The sequence below is a fragment of the Haemaphysalis longicornis genome, unplaced genomic scaffold, assembly GCF_048455015.1.
Source record: "Haemaphysalis longicornis isolate Haplotype H1 unplaced genomic scaffold, Haemaphysalis longicornis Haplotype H1 scaffold_7, whole genome shotgun sequence".
Taxonomy (NCBI): Eukaryota; Metazoa; Arthropoda; class Arachnida; order Ixodida; family Ixodidae; genus Haemaphysalis; species Haemaphysalis longicornis.
This window is the reverse complement of record NW_027526422.1, coordinates 148,075,393-148,099,750: the sequence shown is the minus strand read 5'-3', so window position 1 is coordinate 148,099,750 and position 24,358 is coordinate 148,075,393. Positions and strand designations below refer to the sequence as shown.

The 24,358-nt window shown below is 47.4% G+C and overlaps 2 protein-coding genes and 1 long non-coding RNA gene across 3 annotated transcripts in view; 1 reads left to right on the top strand and 2 right to left on the bottom strand.

Annotated features, from left to right (window-relative positions):
• Chc (clathrin heavy chain) overlaps nucleotides 1-3,700 on the bottom strand; it is a 35,231-nt gene extending 31,531 nt beyond the window's left edge. The window contains exon 1 of the mRNA XM_077679192.1: nucleotides 3,513-3,700. Within this exon, the coding sequence (XP_077535318.1) occupies nucleotides 3,513-3,554 (42 nt within the window). The 5' untranslated portion in view covers nucleotides 3,555-3,700. The remainder of the gene's footprint in view (nucleotides 1-3,512) is intronic.
• A 217-nt stretch (nucleotides 3,701-3,917) lies between these two features.
• LOC144147118 (uncharacterized) lies at nucleotides 3,918-9,524 on the top strand. The gene is made up of 2 exons (XR_013317824.1): nucleotides 3,918-3,992; nucleotides 7,818-9,524. It is a non-coding gene; the product is annotated as an uncharacterized LOC144147118 (long non-coding RNA).
• Med21 (mediator complex subunit 21) lies at nucleotides 8,937-22,936 on the bottom strand. Its single transcript, XM_077679193.1, has 4 exons — nucleotides 22,830-22,936; nucleotides 22,508-22,619; nucleotides 20,320-20,420; nucleotides 8,937-10,403 (listed from the first exon to the last, which is right to left on the bottom strand). Exons 1-4 carry the CDS (start codon nucleotides 22,869-22,871, stop codon nucleotides 10,134-10,136), a joined length of 525 nt encoding a protein of 174 aa, XP_077535319.1. The 5' UTR covers nucleotides 22,872-22,936; the 3' UTR covers nucleotides 8,937-10,133.
• Nucleotides 22,937-24,358: the final 1,422 nt, after the last annotated feature.

Below are 24,358 nucleotides of genomic sequence, written 5' to 3'. Positions count from 1 at the left end.
ACTGTCCCATCCAGCAAGACTTGGGACTGCTTCCCGAATGAAGACATTTGTCCACCAACCTTGCTTCCTCAATAAAGACAGGCTGGAAATTAGGCGACACAAACTGACATGATTGATTGTGGGGTTTAATGCGCCGACGCAACGCAGGCGATGAGGCGCGCCGTAGTGGAGGGCTCCGGATTAATTTTGACCACCTGGGGATCTTTATCGTGCGCCGAAATCTCCTACACACGGGCGCTTTTGCTTTTCGCCTCCATCAGAAAAGCGGCCGCCGCGGCCGGGAATCGAACCCGCGACCTTGTGCTCAGCAGCGCAAGGCCTTAGCCACTGAGCCACCGCGGTGGGTTGACACAAACCGACATGCTCAGCTTCCTTGGTATAGTGTGGCACAGCATTTATTCCTGGCGCAGCACACTTTTTAGGAGACCAGAAGGGCCTTGCTCAGAGACAAAAGTTCCTTCCAATTTGTTTCTTACCTACAAGGTGATCAAAAAGCAACCAAACCAACCATACGCAAATGCAAAGATGCAACTGATTAGCTGCTCCCGCCTTCACGAGCACACAGCAAATTTGTCTTGCACTGTTGCTGAAGTCTTAGTCTGCCATCCCCATCGAATCTTGGCTTGTGCCAATCACACTCAATGTTCCAAACGGCTCTCCCCGCCTACATCTTAGGTCGTGGGTTCGATTCCCGGCTGCCGTGACCGCCTTTCTGATGGAAGCGAAAAGTAAAAACGTCCATGTGAGAGATGTCAGCGCACGTTACCGATCCCCAGATGTTCAAAATTAATCCCTCCACTACAGCACGCCTCATTGCCTGTGCAGCGTCAGCACGTTAGACCCCCACAATCAATCAATAGCCTACACCTTCCACTGGACATTCTAGTCACCCACAAATCTAAACAGAATTGCGCAGACCCAATATCTCCTGCCCAAGCACCCGAAGGATGCACAGCTGTGCAGACCACCGGCCATGAAAGGAAGAGTGTGCGAAGGGGGCGGGAGGAGAGAGAAACGGATGCCCGTGCCTGCCCCTGGCCGTCACAGGGGAGCTGCGGCTGGCTGCAACCCAAGCCCGCAGCCTCCCGAGGGGGCGGACCCCTCAGTCCGACACTATTACTTGCCCACCCTCGCACACTGCGAGCGAGACATTTTACAGCCACCCTCAAGCAGAGTGCATCTCAAATAAACGGTGACTAAGGCATTTATGCTGATAGTGCATATAAAAATTTTAAATTCGCTGCTCTCACAAAGTGGCACCAATCTGTTCAAGCTTGCAATGCTCTTTTTCATAAACAATGAATGATTGGTACAAAAGTAACACAAACTGGGAAAAATATCAAACTGAGGAACAAGTTTCTTCAGCATGGATCAGGGAAACCTCAACGCACATGAATCACGACAGCAACTGTAACATGCTCTGCCTAACCGTGCGAAAATGCAAGATCGTGGGGAGAAAGACAAAAGATGACCATTTCCGTGTGGGAATCCAATCTCTTCTAAGATCTGGAATAGCACTCCCGACACTGATAATGATTAGCTTCAGGAAGAGTTATGGCACAAGAGCAGAGGAAGGGAGTAATAGATTACGATTAAGCTACAGTTATTTTTCTGCAACACAGTGGTGCACAGCTTCACATAGACCACTTATTGGCCATTCTGCTGAACCGTTCCTGGTGAATTCGTGGGTGGTTCCGGTGCAGGCCAGCAAAAGTATCGACGCGGTTCGAAACACAGGCATCTATCTACAGGCAGTCCAGGAAGCACAGTGCAACGAGACTAACTCGCCCAAAAACCCTCCCGCCCGCGGCAGACGAGAACAGAGAGCAACAAGCACTTCGGGGGAGCGCACTTAAAGCACTCGCCGTGCACCTGTCTACACGCACGCGTCCGAGATGCGGCAGGTGCGGGGTAGAAGGCGTGAAAGGGAGGAACCCGCCGGCCGGCCGCTATCGGGCGACCAAGCGTGCAGTAGCAGACGACAGTCCACGCGCCCGAAACCAAAACAAGCGCCGCGTCGGCTGGCCCAGATTTTCGGCGAGGAAACCTGCTGGAAGCAGGAACTGCTAAGCCGACTCTCTCCGCCAAAAGTGCAGCAGAAAATGAGTCTTCGACGACTTAACTGCCCGGGGAGAGTGCACGGGTAACAACATCGCTACACGCAAGAGGCGGCGGAGAGGAGCTCCGTGCTGCGGCACGCCGGTAGGAAGCGGCGAGCCACCGGCAAGCACGCTGACAGCACAATAACCGCCGACAATGCCCCGCTGCCGATGAGTTTCAAAGGAAGGTAGCAGAGCGTAAAAAAACAAAAGCGAGGCTGGGAGATTCTCCCAGAAGACACGGTGGCAAGCCAAGCAAGCTCTTCCAAGTCGCGTAAAAAGGGGGGGTAGAGGGGGCAACGTAGAGAGCAGGCCGTTGAACCCTCCTGCTTTATTCAAAACCACTTTCTTGTTCCCTACAGGGCGGAGTTAACGGGAAAACGTGGCTGGGCCAGTTCCTTCCGGACTGCCACCAAGGCGAGCGAATCGTGGCTCACGTGAGCTGCCCATAACGTGCGCCTCGTCCCCTCGATAATACGCAACAGTGATATTTTTGGGCCCGGGCGAAGAACCGAAATAAGAAAGAGCTACGAGCACGTGAGAGTTTACCAAAAACAAGGTTGCGTCAGCCGGCGTGGCTCTCGAAGGACCACCGTTATTTCCGCCCGACTCCGGACCCCACCAGCCAGCTCGGGTCGCGTTGCAATGTTTACATACTTCGCTGAGAACCGGAGCTTTTGGGTAACGGCGCAGCGGTGAAGAACGGCAACGGAAATGAGGGCGGGCGGCCGGTCAAGATCGATACCCTTCGCTCACGGTCGACCCCGGCCTAGTTTCCTCCGCCCCGCGGTCCGAAACTCAAACCGAGGGTCCGAAACTAACGTTTCTCGGTCCCCGGACGGCGATATTGCTCCGCGGCGAACGAAAAACCCACTGCACACAGTACGTGGCTACCAGCGACCGGCCTTTCGATAGCCGAAGGGAGGTATCCGTGGCTCAGAGAACCCGTTTTCGTTTTCGGCTCCCTCCGCTAACGCGTTGGCCACGGCACATCGTGCAGGAGGAGGCACCATCCGACGGTGCCTAACCGAAGGGCATTGAAATTTTGAAAATTTCACAGCAATGACGACCCCACGGTGGCCGATTTCGGATCAAAACACCGCTGTCATCTTTGCGGGCGTCAGTGCTTTCTCTCGGGTTGAGCTTGGCGGAGGGGGGGGGGCGTATCGGAGCCGCTCGTCTGCGCCCCTCAATGGCCACGAAGCAGGAAAAATACGCCAAACCGGTGTCTCGAATTGTCGCCGGCGGGCACCGGCGACAGACGGCCAGCGGAGCCAAACGAGCGAGAGCGTTTTCTTAAAGGTCTGCCAATGACTCCACGCGACTATGCGCACACATTAGGCCTAATACCGGTTGATGACTTCTGCACTAGGCTTATAGCACGGGGAAAAGCATCGGCGGCCACTGGCTTACCTGTAAATGCTCCTGAAACCGTATCGGTAGTAGTTGCGTCATTGTGGCTCGGGAACCAGCTCCTTCGCGCCGGAGTTTGGCCACACGCTCCTCACGAAAAACGTTTGAATGACGAACACCTCCAGTTGCTCCAGTCACAGTCCCGTACGCACCAACTTCCACCCAATATGGCGTACGCCGGCCATGTATCAGCCGAGATAATATAGTTCGCTCCGACTGTTCGTAAAACCGAGTCAGTTCAGTAAAAGAACGGCAAAATATGACATTTTTATTGCGCGGAAATTTTTATTTACATTTTAAGCTATTTTGTTTCTTTTGCGACAAAATTGTTTTGCAGCTGTCAGTGAGAAAGCGCTGGCGCATGAACACAGTTTTCGGCACTACCCGCACTGCCACATTGCATGAGTCGCATCGGCTGTAATGTGAATGGAATTTACGTTCCACGCTGTTAACCACGCCTGAGTGATTTTGCCCTTCAGAGTCAGTTCTTTTTTTTACTTCTGCTTACTTCTGCATTTTATTTTGTATGCATCGAAGTTGAACTTTGACGCAAATTCGCTAACTCCGGCATATCACCATATGCTGACAAAACATTCACACGTTTCGATGGATGTGCTCAACTTCACCCAATAAAAAGAGGAACAGTCACTTAAAAGTTTGCAGTTTCGCTACAAAATCTAGCCGCATAAAGTAAACAATCATAACAATCACTCGTGCTGCTCGCTCTTGACGTGCCTGTGACGTTATATTAGCGGATGTATGAGGTCCAGAGGAATCCGCTGGGGGCAAGGGTTGGTTGGTTGGTTGGTTGCCTCCCACCATGGCACATACCCACGCGGGGGATTGGCCAAGAAGTTTTGTGTCTAATGAGGATGTGACCTATATTATTTTAGATCCCAAAATTTAGAAAAGGAAATACTCAACACAATTTTTTAAATATGTATAATATGAAAGTAGATTCAGGAAGAAAAATGAGCTAAGTGTGAACGTTTAGCTGGCTAGCAGGAAAACCGGCCTGTCGCCGCAACATAAGAATGGAGGGCAGGCACAACATCCCTGTGGCAGACTCCTAGGGCGGAAGCGCCTAGGGACAGGATCTCGGAACTAGATAACGGAAGGTTAAGGCGTCTAAAGGTTGACTCCAGATGCGTGCGTCGCATTGGGGAGAAGCTGCAGCAATGACATAGGAAATGTTCTATATTTTCCAGTTCATCGCAGAAAGGGCATTGCGGAGATGGAGCAAGACAAGATTTATAAAGATAAAAATTTAGTGGGGGAATTTTGCACCGAAGTTTAGTGATTGCTAACTCGCATATCCTTGTTTCACAAAACCTCGGCTTCCATGCATGACGAAGGTGGCTATAATCTCTAGAAGATAGAAGGGCGTCTTGCTTATAAGCCTGGAGTAGCTGTAGACGTTTAAATCTCGCCCCCAATAGAAAACTGTCATTTGGACATTGCACGACCACAGGGCCACCAAGAGACATGCTGGCTAATTGATCAGCCACTTCATTGTATGAGATTCCAGCATGTCCTGGAACCCACATTAGCCAAACCTCACAAAGCTGATGCGTAACAAATGATCGGAATGTGCGGATAATTGGAGAATCTTTTTCGGATGTTAATGCGGAACACACAGAGAGGGAGTCAGAAAGTATAACTACATGGGAAAATCTATGCTGAAGTTTTTGAAGAGCTTCTGCACGCTTTTTTGTTTTTTGGGGGGGGAAGAGAAGGGGGGGGGGTTGCCTGCTTTTTGTATATTTTTGTATGACTTGCAGCCATCGTTTCTAGATAAACTCAAAACTCAAAAAATGTTTCTTACTGCCGCATATGAAATGTTCGCAACAGTATTTGTTTACAGAATTGTACTACCAACTTCATTTTTTCGTGACGACTTTTTTTTTTCATATTTGACGTCCTCTTTGGATTCGCGAAGATTCGTCGGGCGAATAATCTGCAGAAAATAGTCCGGAAACAAAAATTTTAGCATGCTTCCTTCACTTTACAACATTTTAGAATGATGATTTTAGAGTAAATGTCTTCGCATCAAAATTCTGCCCAGTAAACAACACACCTGTAAAGAAATATAATAGTACTCTTTGGGTATTGCCATATGACCAGGGATATGGCCGATACGTAATGCATTTTTAAAGCTTTCAAGCACCGGTATCTGCAATCGAATTTGTTCATACTGCTTGCCCGCACCTTTCACGTTGGGTTTTCGCCCTTTCTTCTGGGAGACCTTCAGTAGAATACCATTTGGTTTAATTCTCTCTGTTATGCACTGCTGCTGATTTTAAAGAAGGCAGGCAGCAGAGTACTACTAATGCAAACACAATAGACCACAAAAGCAAGAATTTTCACTGTTTACATCTACCCGCAACAGCACAATCATGTTCGCACGCCAACAAAAATGCGAGCAAAAACTTTGCATCACACCGCAACTCATCAGGATCAAAGGTGGGGGAACTGTGGGCGATGCCGCCTGTATTCGCATAATGGTAGTTTTACGTTACTTTATACGTTGTCAGGCACGTTATGGGTACAATTAATCCTTGCAAGAAACACAACACCTACCTGCTGTCGTGGATTGGCCAGCTCTTTCTTTGGGATTTTTCGTTTAGTGCGAGTCCCCAAACACACACAATAGGACCAAAATAGCACTGAGCGCCTATACTCACTGATGCGGGAGCCAGTAACCAATGGCACCGAGCGTGCGGAATGCCTGCGGTGCAAACACCAGTGACAGGATTCTAACTTTCACAGTTCACATCACCCCCTAGTAACTCCAAAACAGACGTCGCCATCTACTGTACAGGCACTTTGGACGGCCGAAACAAGAACAGGACACACTAGTGGATGTCGCCGGTGACTTTAATTTTGACATTGTGAAACATGACAGTTCCCGACTGGTTCCCGACTTTGCTCTTGGACAACTCCAGATTTGTACGCTGCAACGACCCTAATCATCCAACCACAAGATGCAGATTGTTCTTGGATTTGGTCTTTGCTGCAAAGGAGTTCTCACTACCATTACTCTCAGGAAACAAAGCATTGCATACCCTCATCGGGAGGTGCATTGGTGCAGCTTGCGTCAGGCATTTACTTTCACTGGGTCAAAATAGCGTATATTTCTGTCCTAGATCTCTCACTCCATCCCGTTCATAAATTAGCAGCCGAAAAATGCTGCGAAACATGAGCTCAGACTTACTTCACAATAGTGAGCTCACGGATAAAAGTTGTTTATGGTATATCTTGCTACATACACCCTGTGCACCTCAGCATTTATATGCCCTAGTGGTATGTGATCTAATGGCAACCTACGTTGTTAAATTTCCAGCCTCTATGAATCCTTCCCCTAGATCAGGGGTTCTCAAGCATGTTGGTCCCAGGGAACCCTGCTAAGTTCCGTTAAGTGCCAAGGAACCCCCCCCCCCTCCCGCCATTTTTCATTCCGTTCATGCTACATTAACGTGCAACAAATTCAAAAGCAAGCAAGGGTATCGTTTTTTCCCCGCCGACTTTACGCGAATGCGTACGCTAGCGGCACCTATCTCCAAACAGGGGAAATGCGCATGGGGGTAATATAAGGCCGAGGTTCAAGTGCAATAGTTTAACCACGTGGCCCGTTTTCGAAGTCTGGCTGGCTACAAGCTGCTGGCGAGATTTATTGCGCAGCTCGCGCGTTTCTGTTATGCGCCGTGATGTGCTTACTGACACTCGAGCGTGAGTAATGGAGGTTCCTTAGATCGATCGCACCTCAAGTTCACCATATAAGACTTCGCGACTGCGGAACCAGGGAAAATTTTTCAGTGGCTCGCGGAACCCTCAGGAGGGGCCTGCGGAACCCCAAGGTTCCGCGGAACGCACTTTGAGAAACCATGCCCTAGATCATTACTTGCTTGACCCACAAATTGTTTAAATCCACTTCTTGTTCCTCATCATTTTCACACATCTAAACGAGCGCACCCAGTACATCAGTGCACATGTAGAGCCAGTGTTGTCTATAACTACATAAAGCTTTAATTAACTAGTATGTGCAAAAACAGCCAAAACTTGAACTTCAAATCAGCATACTAGGCAGCACAGTGTATTGAAACTTAATTTACAACACGTGTATAACCCACGCTTCCCAATCAGATTTACATATTTTGTTTCCTGGTTGGAGAACAAATACAATCAGCCAGTTCAACAGATTTAGGTTCATATTGGCCTGTCAAACTTTGTATTGTCCAAAAAACTGTGTGAATTTTTCTTTTCTTTTTTTTTTTCATTTGACTAAACATCGTTGACCCACCGCAGTGGCTCAGTGGCTATGGCGTTGTGCTGCTGAGCACAAGGACGCGGGTTCAATTCCCGGCCACGCCAGCCACTTTTCTGATGGAGGCAAAAAGCAAAAAACGCCCGTGTGTACGAGATTTCGGTGCACGTTAAAGACCCCCAAGTGGTCAAAATTAATCCGGAGCCCTCCACCACGGCGCACCTCATTGCCTGTGTATCGTCAGCATAATAAACCCTAAAATCAATCAACTAAAAAATGCTTTCAATTTTTGTTAGGTCAGTATCTGCAGTATAACGCTAACAAAAATATAAATAAACCTGGCCTATGAGGTGCACTGCAGTGGACCACTGCCAACCACCATGTCATTTTTTAGGAAGGTAGCCTTCTTTGATCAGCACTGCAGAAGTCCAGCATCGGTGTCCAGCGTTGCACCTATGGTAATACCGCCGCTCCCTTCTTGCCTTCCTCCAAGAGACGGGTACCTATTCCTATCCGCAAATATGTTTTTATGCCAACAGGCGTATTGTTGCAAATACAAAAAAATAAGCATTTAAGGCCATCGCCTACAACACTTGCAAGAAGTTACAAGCAGTTACAGGTGCCTCAAGCAATTTTTTTCCTTAACCAAAAGAATGACAATGTTGAAGAGGGATTTGAAAAACAGAACGCCAGACTGCCTGTAAGGTGCACATCCACACAAGCCATTGGTGTTGCGACAAACTGCAGGATTGCTGTGGCAAGCGAGAGGTGATGGCTTGGAGGGCAGAATTAGTCGCATGATCACAACAGTCAAAAAAAAAAAAGGTGAACATGAAAGAGGAGACAGGGAAAGCACTGCTCACAACCAACTTGCTACAGTGCTTCGCAGTGCAGGCCCCATCAACACACAAGCATAACCGCAACATTGTGCCTGATGTGGGGCACTATACCCTGACCAGTGCTTTTAAGGGCCTAGAACACTACACTGCCCTGTTTTCCTGTCTGTGTGTGCGAGAAAAAGGTGGGGGAACATTGCCACAGTATTCCGTAAACATTTTATTTTATGCCATTTCAGGGTAGCAGCTGATACTTACCACTGACAACACTCCGAGGTATTGCCTTTAACAGCGATGTTAGCAAAAAAAATTGAAACAACAATATTGATGGCTAAACTTTATTTTCTCACAAGAAACATTCCAGCCACAGCCACGCTTGGCATTAGTCATTGGTTCTGTGTTTTGCCTGATGAGACTAAAGTACGACTCATTGCAGGAGACCTGCTGAACATTAAGTTTAACAGGATTGAAACTTTGGGCTAGCTGGGGTTTATTCATCGTGAAAACGGGCGTGGAAAAAAACGTCGACTTAAGACGTTGTCCTCTGTATGCAGTTTCGTTGACCTTAGTCAATAGTATCTTTTTCTGCGCCTGTTTTCACTGCTGGATATGTTTGACAAGCAAACCCTGCATTTCCCCACTGACAATCAAGCGCTGTCCCATGTGAATATCATGCTTGTCGGGCATTTGAAATGAAAAATCACATCAACTGCAGTCTTGCCGCACTGTACGACATTTCTCGGTGGCATTCAGTTGATACATTATTTTAGTTGCAGCGTCACAAAGTCCTTTGGGAATGCGAAACGCCTTGAAGAATTTGAGCAGGTGCCATCTCAAGTGAAAATATCACCGCGCCAGTATTCACAATGCAAACACCACTGCATAGACACATAATTCACGTTAATCAATCCCGGACACCATGAAACACAAAACTGATAAGAGATGAAATGCCACCATGCCACTGTTTATAACACAAACACCAATGGATAAGCACATCATTCACATTACCCAATCATGAACACCGTGAAAAACAAAACTGGTAAGAGCTGAGCTACCATACTGCCTATCTTGATTGCTTCCACATGTGACCATCTCTCTTTTTCCGTACCTCACATTCTCCCTTATCATTAACATGTGCTGTGTGGTGCATTATTCGCTGACGTTTACTCCACATTTTTGTTTCCACCACAATATCAAAATTACCTAGCCACCGGCCCATGCAAAAGCACTAGTTCTCGAGAGAGAGGGTACAAAAAACATCTCGAATTATATAAACAGGAGCCCACAGGTAAGTATGGTGAGCCGGGCAGCTTGGCAACCACTCATTCTGCGTTTAAATATGAAGCTCAACAAACTGCAGACACTGTCCCCTGTCTCGTACTTTTAAACGAAAGAGCGCACCACCATTGAAAGATGAAACAAACACGGAGCACCATCACAGGGCCACGACACGGTTTGGCATCGGCCGCTCCGTTGCACTGCAAACAACAGCGGAAACTACAACAGTCCTCCTTCCTGTGCTCAGTTGTTGTTGGTGGCGGCTGCGGTGGTGGTGGCAGAGGTGGCAGAGGCGGCGGTGGTGGTGGGGGTGCCCGGGGGGAAGGAGGAGGAGGAGGGAGTGGGAGGGGAGAGGAGGTCCGGGTCCAGGTGCTGCATGCTGAGCTGGGACTGGGCGATGTCGTGCAGCGCCCTCTGGATCTGCTCCAGCAGGGCCTCCCCCTGCTGGACCACTTCCTCCAGCCGCCGGGCCGCCTCCTGGTTCTCCACCTCCAGGCGACGCAGGTTGGCCGCCTGCGTGCCCAAAGGCAAGAGAAACAGAGCGGGCAGGTGCTTCCGTTTTTTTTTATGGAAGTAGGTGATGCAAGAAATAAAGACACTAATTAAACACACCCGACCCGGGGCACAAAAAAAAAAAAAAAAAACGAACTAGAGATCTGCCAATATATTAAATTTCACGTTTTTCGCGAAAAATGTGTGCCATCGAATTCAATTCGTGCTGCTGCTTTCTGTTCAAAGTATTCGAAGTTTTTTTTTTTAAATATTCGAAATTCACGAATAACGGAGCAATAAAAGTTGGCTCTGCCACACGGCTTGCGATCTTTCAAGCCGTGGGGCAGAGCCAACCTCGCTCTGCTCCTACGCTCGCCCCTTTTGGGGTGGCTTTCCCGCACGACGCGGAAACTGTGCAAGAAAGCCCGATGCTTGTAAGCCTCTCGCATGATGCAAGTGAATGCTAACTCTGGTGCATGTTAGCTGAAGTGATTTAAAAGCAAAAATTTTCCTGCCAGTACGGTCACATGAGTGAGATACCAAGAGTTCTTACTTGTTAGCAATTCTTGCAGCAAGGTACTGGTCATACTAACCACTAGCATATGCTTAGCTGCTTTTCAATAACTGAAGGGGCTACAATGAGTCAAATATACCGGGTGCGTGAAGTATTTGAAAACAGAACGTTGGCATCAGGAATAACAATATCTCCAGCAAAATCAGACATATTTTCACAAAACCTTGAGAAATACTTCTCCTATGGTTTATTTCATTAACTACTCAATGAATCTGCCATCGGCAGCAATAAGCGATTCGATTCGGCTTCGCAAACGGCTGCATGCGTGGATCAGGTGCTTCTTAGAGATGTTGGCGATTGAGTGGAAAATGGCGGCCTTCAGCCAGCCTTTTGTATTATCTGGCTCTTTGTTGGCCTCTCTTTCAACGACACCCCAGTCATAGTAGTCGAGTGGCTGGACAACTAGGAGGTCACAAGTTGGGAGTTACGAAGTCGGAGAAGTTGTCAGCCAGCCACACTTAGGTGACTCAGGCAGTCTGGGCAGGAGTCGGATCTTGCTGATAGACACATGGTCTTCTTTTCGAAACACTCTCTATCCATGGCTTCACAACGGTGGCCGCCACATTTGCATACGAGGCAGCGTTAATTCAGATTCTTTTTGAAAAAACGTGTCGCAGCATGACGTCACCCTTGTTGCTGACGATCGATAACACCATCAAATACAACAGAAATTTTGCGTGCATCACTGTAGGCACGTGATTCATCAGCGTTTGCGCAAAGCAAGCCACCAGCCATTATAGCGGATAACTTTTTGGTATTGGTCAAAGTTCTTTTCATCTCAAAAAACCACAGCATTCCAGGCTCCTCAGGTCTTTTCAGCTTGTTGAGCAAGTGCTTGGACCGAAGCAGATGATTCTCCCAACACGAATTGCTCCCTCCTCATGACAGGAATGTTATCTCAAGTCCTCGTGTACAGCGAGACTGACAGTCGACTCTGCGACATGGAGCTTGTTCACAATGGCCCAAATTGACTCCTCTGGGTTGTCACTCATGATGACTTGGAGCCACCGAAGAAAATCAGGGGTTCTGACGACGTCTGGCCGCTGACTGTGCTTTTCCCTTTTCACCTAAGATGCCTCGTCAACACAACAACACATCAGCTCTGTCCGCACATTGTAAGCGAAAGACTTCGCAACGTTCAGAAATGTAGCAATTTACAAGACGTTCACAAAGGCAGCAATTTCCAAGAAAGGCGCGGCCAAGGCGACGGGGACTCCATAGCGTTTCACGTCCTGTGTTTCATTTCCCTTTACACTTCCCTCGTTGAACAAACTGCACAGTATGAATGATAAGGTGTCGACGAACAAGAATCCGCACGCCTAAATATATATGATGAGCCTGCTGGAGTCTACGGCGATAAAGAATAGTGTTTTCACTCAAATGCCTCACGCACCTGGTACATACTCCCTGTATTCACAGCCCTTCGAGGTAACCACATTTGTTTATGACAATGCATGCCAAATTTTTGTTACACTGCTTTGCCACCTAGTCTCAATGTTTTATTTTTAAGTTTTTTGTACCATTCCCCTACCAATCGCAGTACGTGAACACTCGCATGTAATCACGGACAATCGTGTTTCATTTCGTGCACTCGTTTGGACAATGGCCCAGTCAATACGCTCGTAAATACAAAGTGTCAACAACTCGCAATTTGAAGTTTACTTATCATTCATTTTAAATACAATTTTCATGAGTACTTTAACAGCTTTGCCACCCGCTCACGTGAGCAGGGCTAAGAGTCAATCATTTTCAAAGTCCCGTGCTTAAACGACACAACAAGGTGGATTAGTACTCTCCTCCTATCTTTTCTCTCTCACGCTCCCAGTTTTGCCTCTGCTTACTACGACCGAGTTTTTTTCAGTACACCGCCTGAGTTTGGAGTTCATGATGATGGCTTGGTGGGCTAGTTGGTAATGCAATTTTAAACAAAATGTTACATCGTACCAAAACTTCCTTCTTTGTGTCCTCAACCTAGTGCACTGTAACACTCCCTTTTATCGTTGAGTTTGGTGTGAGCTCCGTTGTTCTCCCATCAATTCTCTCGGGCAGATTTTGATCTTTCACGCTTCATTTTCAAGCAGAGGAGCTGAAAGGTTGCACTCCTTCAGCTTCAGACGGCAATTGCGATTCCGTCACCAGTGCCCTGCCTCAAATGCGTACAACTCTGAGGGCCTGCAAAAGGAACACTCAAGCAAGTCATAAACGATAAAAGTTGTTTAACTACTTCACACGGCCGTTCGTGTTGTAAGCCTCACAAATCTGGTGACGTTAACTCTGACAGCATGCTGGCATGTCCGCACAAAGAAATTAAGGAAATGTGTCTACCCACTTCTAAACTGCACCTGAACAAACAAGTGGCAACACTAACCCCAAACTATGCAAATGATGAAAAATCTGAACAATGCGGTAGCAAAAACCACATTGCAAAACAGCGCAACGTTGTCCCAATAGTTTGTGAGGTGCACCCATGATAGGGAAACACACCGTCATGGGTGCAAAAGCACGAATCCGATTCTGCAGTTCCATTGAGACACCTTGATTTGCTTATGACACTTGTCTGCGTTCTGCTAAGACCCCTTGGCTAGTTTTGACGTCCAGTCACGTCAAGCTCCCCCCCATACAGATGGAACGCCCCACACCGGATGCTTCACCTATCACGACAAACATATCCAGTTCCTTTGAGCCTCCTACACTTCTGCGATCACAAACTGCCTCTGCAGATGAGTGCTTGAGCGATTCTGCTTAGGCCGCCCTTGACTAGACAGGTAATGAATGGCAGCCTACCATTGTCCCTGAAGAAGAAAGTGTATGGTAGCTGCATCTTACCGGTACTCACCTACGGGGCAGAAACTTGGAGCCTCACTAAGAGGCTTCAACTTAAATTGAGAACGACTCAGCGGGCAATGGAGCGTAAAATGATAGGTGTAACATTAAGGGACAAGAAGAGAGCCGAGTGGGTAAGGGAGCAAACGCATGTTAAGGACATATTAGTATAAATTAAGAAGAAATGGACGTGGGCAGGGCACGTAATGCGAAGGCAAGAGAACCATTGGTCATTAAGGGTAACAGAGTGAATCCCTGGAGAAGGCAAGCATTGCAGGGGGCAGCAGAAAGTTAGATGGGCAGAGACGAGATCAAGAAGTTTGCGGGGATAAATTGGTCGCAGTTGGCACAGGACCGGGATAACTGGAGATCTATGGGAGAGGCCTTTGCCTTGCTGTGGGTGTAGACAGTCTGATGATGATGATGATGACTAGACACAGGTCCCCCTCTCCATTGTAGAAGAGGGGCGTCTCCCAAAGCTGCCAAGTGACTCCTGCCCATTCTTAACCTTGCCCAATCTTTTGCCTTTCAACATTTCAATCTTATTTGTCCAGCCAAGTCCTCTGAACTAGTGCTTCATTATTTGTGGGCTCCGCCAGTTCCCAGCCCACTACCTCACGTACACCTTGATGCAGATAAAAGGGTGTAAGCTACCTTGGTACAAACTATTAGACATATGCAGTGCGCCTCTTGTAGACACTGCTGCAAAAGCAACATAGTCATTTGAAAGAAATGAAGCTGTTGCCACAAAGGCTCACGTTAGGAGCACAAGCAGACAATCGACAAAGAGCTGAAACGGAGGAAGCGCGCTACAGGAGGGAGAAATTCAGTTTAAACAGCTGGACTGTGGAACAAGAACATAAAATTGAGGCTTGCGAGATGCATCGCGTCTCGCAAGCTCAAACTCAGCACTCAAAACTCAGAAGTTGAATAATGGGATGCTAAGGGTGACAAGAATACGTATACTCGTGGACAACTTAAGACAACGACGGAAGTTGCCCCTGCGCCACATCACCACAGCCAGCAGTTACTTCGCGCGGCACAAAGAGCGCGTTACTGCGAGCATTTTGAACGCGACACGAGCCGTTTTCGTGATTTTTTGCAGTTGATCAGCTTATCAATTCCTGCTGCGATGACAAAAAAACTAGGTGTGAAAAGCAAGACGATGCTACGCATTAAGCGCAATCTCGTTTCCAAACGTGCGCGCGTTGACATCTGAGTCCATTGCTTCGGGGGAGTAGTACACAACATGAGCTATTGCCGTTGTTAACTTGTACTCGAGTATAGTAGGAGTAATCCGTCAGTGGTGCTGTCAAGACAAAGAGAAAGACGAGAACACCATGCGACTCCATGGCAGCTGCCTAGTAAAGAAGCCTTTGAAGGCAACACTATACTGTATCAGCAACCATTTGTCCCCAGCCCTTCTGATAGTAACGCAGGCAAGAAGTGTTCTTCCAACTACACAAAACGCACACAGGAATGGAACAGAAGCTCATTGAGGAATGCTGACAGCTGGCAAGACATCCACCTGAACTCTCACCCAACAGTTCACTCAGTGATTGATGCAACGTAATGTGGTTGCAGTTGAGGACAATGCCTCTGTCTCAACCCTGTTAGCTGCCACACAAACAAGAAGTCATTACGAAACATGAAACATGTTATTCCAGCTGGTTAAATTAAATCTAGACTGAACAGGCCAGTGACTGTAAGTATGTTGTACCGGCCAACACTGCCAAATGCATGACCATGGGTAGTTCAAGGCACACGGCAATTTTGGCCGTCCCTTCTTCAGGAAAAAAATGCACGCCAACTGCAACAGCTCACATGGTCTAGACATTCACAACTTTAATGTAATGATTGATTGATTGCAGGGTTTAATGCGCCGACGCAATGCAGGCGATGAGGCGCGCCGTAGTGGAGCGCTCCGGATTAATTTTGACCAGCTGGGGATCTTTAACGTGCGCCGAAATCTCGTACACACGGGCGTTTCTGCTTTTCGCGTCCATCAGAAAAGCGGCCGCCGCGGCCGGGAATCAAACCCGCGACCTCGTGTTCAACAGCGCAACACCTTAGCCACTTTACTGTAATGAAGTACTGACTTGAATATTTTAATATGCAACTACAGTGCCCCTATAAGAACAAGACATCCTACAGCTAAAAGGATTCCACTGGGCACTTAACATTCTGCTAATGTGCTTTCAAAGCAGCAGCATCACAGCTTGCCCTGGCAAGACTCCCTTACTGCTAGAGCATGTTTGTGTCACTTTCTTCCCCCCCATTTGTCTTTTTACGCGAATCAAAAAGACAGGTGAATTGCACCCCATTCACCTGTCTTGCAGCATACCCTAGGCTGCCCCATGTTCAGTGTTGAAAGCGTGCTGCACTAGTGCAATGGTAATGCCTCGTTTCCTACCTTGGAGACCAGGGGTTCGTTCCCATATGAACTCAAATGAGTTATCTATTTACTGATTACAGCATAGGCCATTTTATGTACGCACTGGACTGGAAAACAACGCCGGTTTTCTGCACAGTGGGGCCACAGCCACACGTGCCAACCTTCAAGAAGGCACCATCTTCACCGATATGCTGTCCCTAAAGAAAGAACAATGTGTGCCACACAGGCATGTAGTCATGGCCAAACGCGCAAGTCTTGCAAAATTCAGTTTCTTGGCATGCCAAGCACATGTTACACACACATCGAAGCTATTCTCCTCACTGCAAAACGTGTTGATGCAACCCTCAGCGCAGACGAAAACCAGCGATTACCAATATTCGCGGAAACCCTTGAGGCCCTCGACTATGCATTACGACACGCGACTGCGTACAGACCATTTGCCGTGGAATGCAGGGCACCCGTAATACAGCCATCCGATTGGAACAGTGCAAGTAACAACAAGAGTGCTTGCATGTGGAGAGCCAGCCCGTACAACTCCCCTGCAACCTGGCTGACCCCTACTCGCACGACGTGACACCAATACCAAAGGAGCCGAGGCTGATGCCAAGCGCACATCCGAAAAATCGATTTGGAATTTGGTGGTGTGAGATCCTGCTTCACTGCCTGTAGGATTGCACGTGACGCTCGAGTGCTTCCGTACGGGGTACAGGAGGATACGTTGGCCAAGCGGCGAGCCCAAGTGCTGAAGTGTCGCCAACATGTTTGCCAAGACTGACAAGCAGTGACCGTCGTTGCTCGGTCCTCCTGTTCTACAGGGACCAAGTCGACAATACACCACATGCCGTAAGAACACCCGGGCCTTCAAACACAATGCCTGAAGTATCTTCCATCCACCTGGAGTTTAGCGGCTTCCTGACTGGATAACTCCACTGCAGGCTGCTGGTACCTGGCCCATTAGATGCTGCTTTCTCTGTCGGAGTTCACGTGCTCCACATACGTTGGCTGCCAAATGCAGATCATGAACCCTTCCTATTTCCTGTGCAGACCAATGTTTCTACCTACTTTATTGTTACATGTTCATGCACTCCAACGACTGTGTCACACAAGCACGCGTCGAAAACAATCGCCTTATTATGCATACCATAGTAGCATGGCAGGTGGTATTTAGTCGGGAGCTCGACGAAAGTTCGTCTCGTCAGGTATCACGATGACGACGAAGATGCGGTCACTGACCAAGTCAAGGTGAAAACACAGAGACATTTTGGGACCCGTACGGGTCTCTTGATCACACTGAGCAGGCTAGAGCTGCAAGTCAGCTCTTGCCTGCTTAGTGTGACCAAGGAACCCGAAATGTCTCTGTGTTTTCACCTTGACTTGGTCAGTGACCGCATCTTCGTCCTCAGCAGGTAATATTGCCTGAAAATCACAATTTCTTCAAATGATATTTAGTACCTCAGTACCAAGTCAAAGCTTCACCTCCTACCTGAGGCATCGCCCGCCCGCAGTGCTTTGCCGCGTGGCTCTGTCTTCAGGCAGGTAGAAGCTCCATCTTTTCCACGGAGCGAAACCTCCAACAATGCCATACCTCTGAATAAGAAAGCCGCTATCCTACAACTTTCAGACCCCTGCAGCGTCATCAACAATTAGGAAGCCTGTTGGCCAGTCGGTGGTGCCAAATAGTCACGTGGCAAGTGCCGAAGAAGACGCCACGTGATTTCACACCTGGGAACACCCCAGTTGCGTGGCCGTTCAGGCCCCCACTCAACCACCACCACCGAGGGACTTGTGTTACCTCATCTGCACTAATACATGGCATTTACTTCCAGTTTTTATATTTTGCACCTGTTTCAACTAAACAAATTTTGCTCTAAATATATCTTACTTTTTTACAGAACGCCTCCCCCCCCCCCCATTGCTAGTCAGATATCCTGCTATAGACGACATAGTTAACTCTTTCATTACCACGCCTATTCAAATCAATCACCAGTAATCGGTGCTTTACACTGCTGATTTCGAAATGTTGTAGTCATTTCTCGTGCACCTAATGCACCCCAGTGATTAGACTAAGCACTGCACTTTTAGAATCAGTTTAAATTTTCCCACTCTGGCTACATTTACATTTTTAACGGCATTTTCTGCGAGCTGGGCTGCATGTGTTTCTCCGATAGGGGGCATGGCTGCTGAAATTGACAAAAAAGAGTGCCGCTCGTGGTTATGCTGCATAACCATCTAATTTTTGTTATCAAAAGGCTACCGGCAAGTCAAATACCAAATTATGTCATGACTTTGTAGTCCAACAGCATTCAGAAGTGATAATTAGCTGAAAATGACACCAACTATTCACTGGTGAGCTCTGGCTCGGAGAAAGTTGCAGCTTTATTCTGCCAAAGCTTATTTCTAATGGTCCCCCGCATGTCTAACAAGCGGACCTGGCATTTTCAGCCAGTTCCCAGAAGTTTTGGCTTCGTTTTTGCGTTGCAAAATTCATATTTGGCGCTACTATGCAGTTACCTGACTGCAAGCCGATTAGCCATGGCACCTCCGTTGCCCACTACTGTTCCTCGAAAAAAGCATGTCGCTAGTGGTTTCACTTCACCTACACCTTACTTCTACAATAACAGCTCTGGCTGAAAGTCGAAAGATAACACCAAGCCATTGGATATCAGTTCACACACGGAGAGTGCTTTCAATCAGCCTTGAACACCGCCAGCTGTTCGCCGGCCAGTTTTGTTTCCGTATGAGGGTATTTCCAGAGGTCTAGTGTCACTTCTTAATAGAGCTGTCTATTCTGACAAAGTCTCCAACAGGCTTGATATTCTTTCTTTTCGAAAACGTTAGGTGGCGCTGCAGTAGGAGGCTTGCAGTCCTGAACTCTTCGTCTACCGACAGCTGCTCGGTGAAAGCTTGCTGGGCACGATTCTAGAGCATCGCACCTTATTCCTGCAAGCAGGGCTACCATAGCGAGTCAGAAGATGATTATAAACTGCAAATGAAAGTTCTGAGAGATAAGGGATGATCAGAACGTGAACAAGTATCCACCACCGAGTTTGGTTTTCAACTCCAAGTGGGTTTCTTCACATCACTTGCTTGCCGTAAATTTGATCTGGCCGTAGTCATTGACAAGGTGTTTTTACATCCTGTGGGGACTAATTGGTGCCTCTAATAACGTCAAAACCCCAGATTTATTCCAGATCACCATCCGAAATTGCACATTTTGATATGGAAGTTGGGCTTCACCACAAGGCAGGGCACCACGCGTGCTAAGATCATTTTTATATCTGCTAAATTGTTCTGTGCAACTCGATTCTGTTTCTAGGACGGCTTTTTAAATGTTTAACTACAAAATGTACATTATAAATTTTTTCTACTACTAGTGGTTTGTTATACAAAATTCTTCTTTTTATTTTCTTCGACATCTGGATAACAATTTTAAATTTGATAATTTTTTTGAACACCATTATTTATGAAAACATTATTGAAACTAGTGTTACTGGAAAGGGCACTGAATCATCTGCATTTTACGTGACTGCAATATGTGCCTAAGCAATACAAATAGCACAAAAAGAAATGTTTTCTTAGACCCCTAAAATTCAGTCAATTTTCTGCATTACGGTGCTGTGAATTTTTCCTTTCCAAGCGCTGAAGATATTTGTGGAAAAAAAAAACAGAACAAAGAGTGCTCTCGGAGCAAATATCAAACCGCACCACCACGGCACTTGAAAAAGCAAAACAGGTTCTTATTCAAGTAACTTCCCCAAGCTAAATAGGTTGATAGGTATGGCGTAGCTTACATTGTACCTTCCAAAGCTGAAGCAAAAAGAACCAGAGATGTAACAAAACACGCCCAAAATTTCCATCAACTTGACTTAACGTAGACAGCTTGTACAAAGCTCCAAAGAATGGCTTTTCCATCCTGCCTCTCTATGCCTCTCCAAGTAGGCTAACACTTCTGAATAGCTCAAAACACGACTTCTCGCTAGAAGCTCTTGAGCCACGGCCCCCTGCTGCTCGGCTATAACCACGTCCAACAGTGGCGAGTTGGATAAGAACACATGTGACAGAAAGTATCGAACAGCACGAAATGAAAGCAGCAAACAGCCACATCCTGAGGCATACTAAGGGAGTGAAGGTGAAGGCCACACCACCTGCAGCTCTGGGGAGGCCTCCTCGCTCGGCAAGGAGTCGATAAGGACGTCAATGTCCTTGGCAGTCCTGGCTATGAGCGACGCAAACAGCTGCGGGTAGTCTGAAATGAAAGAAAGGTCGTCTCCGTCGCAATCCACTGTGGCCATCCACCCACGAACTTGTTGGCCGGAAGCAGCGCTTTTTTGGGATAATAATACCTATTTCATGGGGTCACCCTTTAAAGGAAACAACTCCACGAGGGCTGGTCGCCCATCATCGTGTATGCACTGCTGTTATCGGTATTAAGGGATCAAGTTTTAAACCAATGTCAACACAAGCGCTTTCGTTACCATTTTTTGCTGCTCATCTTGAATGTTGTTTCATTTTACTCATAGCGCTACTATTGTAAAAGCACTTTGTACCGCCACTTGCAAAAGGGGGCAACAACTGCTAATTACGAGAGCTACAATGTTTAGCAGTTCCGTCCGAACCCACCTGCTATTTTTTGTTTGTTTGTTTCAGTTGACCAAGGCAAAAGTTTGGATGGGCAATATGGCTTGGCGTAACGGATCTTTTCAACACTTTCGTAACCGCGCCTATCCCCATCGATAGTACGCTTTCGAAGAATACAAATTCAAATTTTGGCGCTCTCCGAGCGCTTCTGGACCACTAACGCCATCCAAATGGTAAAGGAGGAAGTCTTTTACCAGTTTCACTTTCGAGTTTTGTTTTTCCGCCGCGGGGGGTATTTTTGAAATCCTTTGCCAGCGGGGAGACGAGCTCACGTGGTTTCAGTGATGGCGTTGCCGCCGCTTGCCGATTCTCCACATGAGAGGCGAATTTCGAGGGATTCCGATGTATCTGAGCTTGAATCTGTGCATGATGGTAGCAGCACTCGCATGGCAGATAACTTCAATTCACCAGACTTTAGTACGGACAGCGAAAGTGCGTCAATTCGCCCCAGACCATCACCAGGTGTGCACCGCTGAGTTTTGATTTCATCTCTGGTTGCTCTATCGTGGGGGTGCATTGTTGTAAACAGATCCAGCCCTGTTCTAAAGGCCACAGCTCTTATCTGCAAGGTGTCGACTATATTCGGGTGAGACAGTTTGGCGCCGGCTGCATAGAGAGTCGAGTTTTCTCCATGAAGACGGCCCGGAGTTGACCTCGGTGTAGCACTCCGGTGCAGCGCGCGGCTGCTCATGTTTATATTTTTGTATGTAAATAGAGAGAGATAGAGAATAAATAACTTCCGTACTTACACCGCTCATATTTGCAGTATTATTCTATAAGCGCTTTATGTTCAAAGTGTATATTAAAAATTGTTTTTATGTCTACCGTGGGCAAAGTAGCATTGAGGTTATCATTTTCTTTCTTTTCGTTACTTCTTTTTTGTTTTCACAATTTTTTGATAGAACTTCTTATGCATCTGTTGTTTAAAATTATTACTGTTGGAAAGCCCCATTCTTCTTCTATCATTTCATAACTTACACTTTAGCATCCATTATTTTCTGTCGCAAGCAAATATTTCCTGGACAACCAAAAACAACCGGTCGGCACTAGTGTTTATATAATTGCATGCATGTAAATAACTTTTGTACTAACAGAGCTCATTTTTGCTGTGTTACTTTATAAGAACCTTATGTTCAAATTTTATATTTTCAATTTCTTTTATGGTACCCTGTGCAAAGTGGCACTGACGTTTTCGTCTTTTTTTTTCCTTTTGTTACTTTTGTTTATTTGATGCTTTTTTTATATTTTTTGTGAAACGTGCAATAAATCTGTTGTTTGAAATTATTAGTGTCAGAAAGCCCTGTTCTTTCTCCATCATTTCGTATCTTACACTTCAGCATCAGTCATTTTCTGTCGCAAGAAAAAAATATTTCCTGGAACACTCAAAAACAACCGATTTTTCGCAGTCACGAAAGTGTCAAAGCAAAAAAAGTTGGTTAAAGCCAGGTATTGTAACTTATCCTTTGAAGCGACCACCCTTGACTCTGCACATTGGCGACAGGCCAACAAAGGCGTTCTAAACATTTATTGTCCTCCAAAGGGTACGCCGCAACGCAGCACGTAAGGCGATTTTTCAGAGTGCCGGAGACAGCAACAGTTCCAAACTACCGTCAGAGCGTCCATACGCGAGGAACGTGGTGTGCACAAACACGCTCACGACGAAAAAAACAAAATTGGCGGGGGTCCGCGTCTGACCTTCTTGCGTTGACTGCCCGGGCTTGGAGACGGATTTCTCGAATTCCGGGAAGCTACTCGGAGCGGCGTACTGCTGTAAAATGCCGATGCTGTTGCAGAAGTTGTCTGCTTGCTGAAATAGACCAGGCACAAAACACCGCGCGTTAGCAAAATGAGACGCTTGACACAAGCGTGGTCGCCTACACAACGCATTGTGACAAATGCGGCCGTGTTCCACAGTAGTAAAGCGATTGTTCGCTAAATAAGCTACCTAGTGCACGTTGCCTCAATGAGGTAAACAAATGTCAGCTGCACGTGGCCAAAGTATTATGACTCTACTAACCGCATTCACGGCATCCTGGAGTTGCGTTAGCCGGTCCGCCATGATGTAAATAAAAGTGCAATGTTGCTACGGCAACGGCTTGGCTTTGGCTCTATATTGACTTGCGTAGGTGGATCGAAACCGAACTTCCAATCTATTTGGGCTTACACATCATAGAGTTTATATTAAACAGCTCACAGGCAGCATTACGTGTCTTTTTTTTATTTTTTAACACTGTCAGGCTACACAAATAAAATGTGAGTTAAGCAGGCATCTTCCCACATTGCATCTGAAGCTCCGTCGCGGCTTTTTCGACGGCCTCCAGTATCTCGTACCATATAAATTGCAAAGTAAAATATTAGATTACCTTCAAGGGGTAACCGTAAGGATCAATTGTTCCGAACGACGCAACAAGCGTAACTCTATCGGTGCAGTGACCTACACAGCCAATGGGGATGTGACGTCAGGCTGGCGCATACCCGCGCCCGCGCGCGTTCGGACTCATTTGTGACCCGCCGCGGTGGCTCAGTGGCTAAGGCGTTGCGCTGCTGAGCACAAGGTCGCGGGTTCGATTCCCGGCCGGGGCGGCCGCTTTTCTGATGGAGGCGAAAAGCAAAAACGCCCGTGTGTACGAGATTTCGGCGCACGCTAAAGATCCCCAGGTGGCCAAAATGAATCCGGAGCCCTCCACTGGCGCGCCTCATCGCCTGCGTTGCGTCGGCGCGTTAAACCCCTCAATCAATCAATCGGACTCATTTGTGCCATGACATTTGACAATTGTGGGTGAACACATTGGCAGCTAGCCAACGGGGTTTTTGATAACATCGTAGTCATGGGCGCTCGGGGTCCCGTGGGCAATGACGCCACTTCACATCAGAGCACGCACCCCACCCCCCCCCCCCCTCCTTCTCCCCACTCCCCCCACCCCAAATCCGAGCCCTCGAACAACTACGCAAACGCATGCGAATCATTAAATTTGGAAGCCACGTTTTAGCTGTGCGTTTGCATTTTCTTTTAAAAATATCAGTGTATAAAACGTGCGTATCCCAGGCAAAGTTGACAAACTTTAGTCTCGACTATTCTATCAACATAGAAATTCGGATGGGACTCCTGATCCCGAGAACATCCGTGCACTGGCGGATGGCTCAGAGGCAGTTCCGCGTCGAAGTCTCGGCAAAAAATGTAAAGCCAGTGGCTGTACGTGACAACTTCTGCGATTTGCACTACCGGGCACTCCCAACCTGAAGGACCGACACCGGATGCTACCCTCCCACCAATGAAGACACGCTCCCTCCCCTTGATTCCACCTTCTGTTTCATACACACACACGAAGAAAATACCCCGCCCCCCCCCCCCCCCCTTGCTCCCTCCCAACACAGTACGCCACCCTTTACCGCCGCCTGCAAACTGAAACCTTTTATATCGCCCCATCCTACAGACCTCAGCGTCCCTTTTCCTCTACAACTGCCCGCACTGTCACATAGCCCTCACCACTTACCATCTTGTTTTCTCTTGTCCTGACCACCCTAACCCCATCCCATATCCCCCAA

Excerpts from the sequence above, each read along its gene's own strand:
- Med21 (XM_077679193.1), bottom strand. The coding sequence starts at position 22,871 with ATGGCGGACCGGCTAACGCAACTCCAGGATGCCGTGAATGCG. Across the intron at positions 20,421-22,507 it reads CGGGCAGTCAACGCAAGAAG|ACTACCCGCAGCTGTTTGCG; the intron begins GTCAGACGCGGA and ends CTTTCATTTCAG. Across the intron at positions 10,404-20,319 it reads AGGCCTCCCCAGAGCTGCAG|GCGGCCAACCTGCGTCGCCT; the intron begins GTGGTGTGGCCT and ends TTGGGCACGCAG.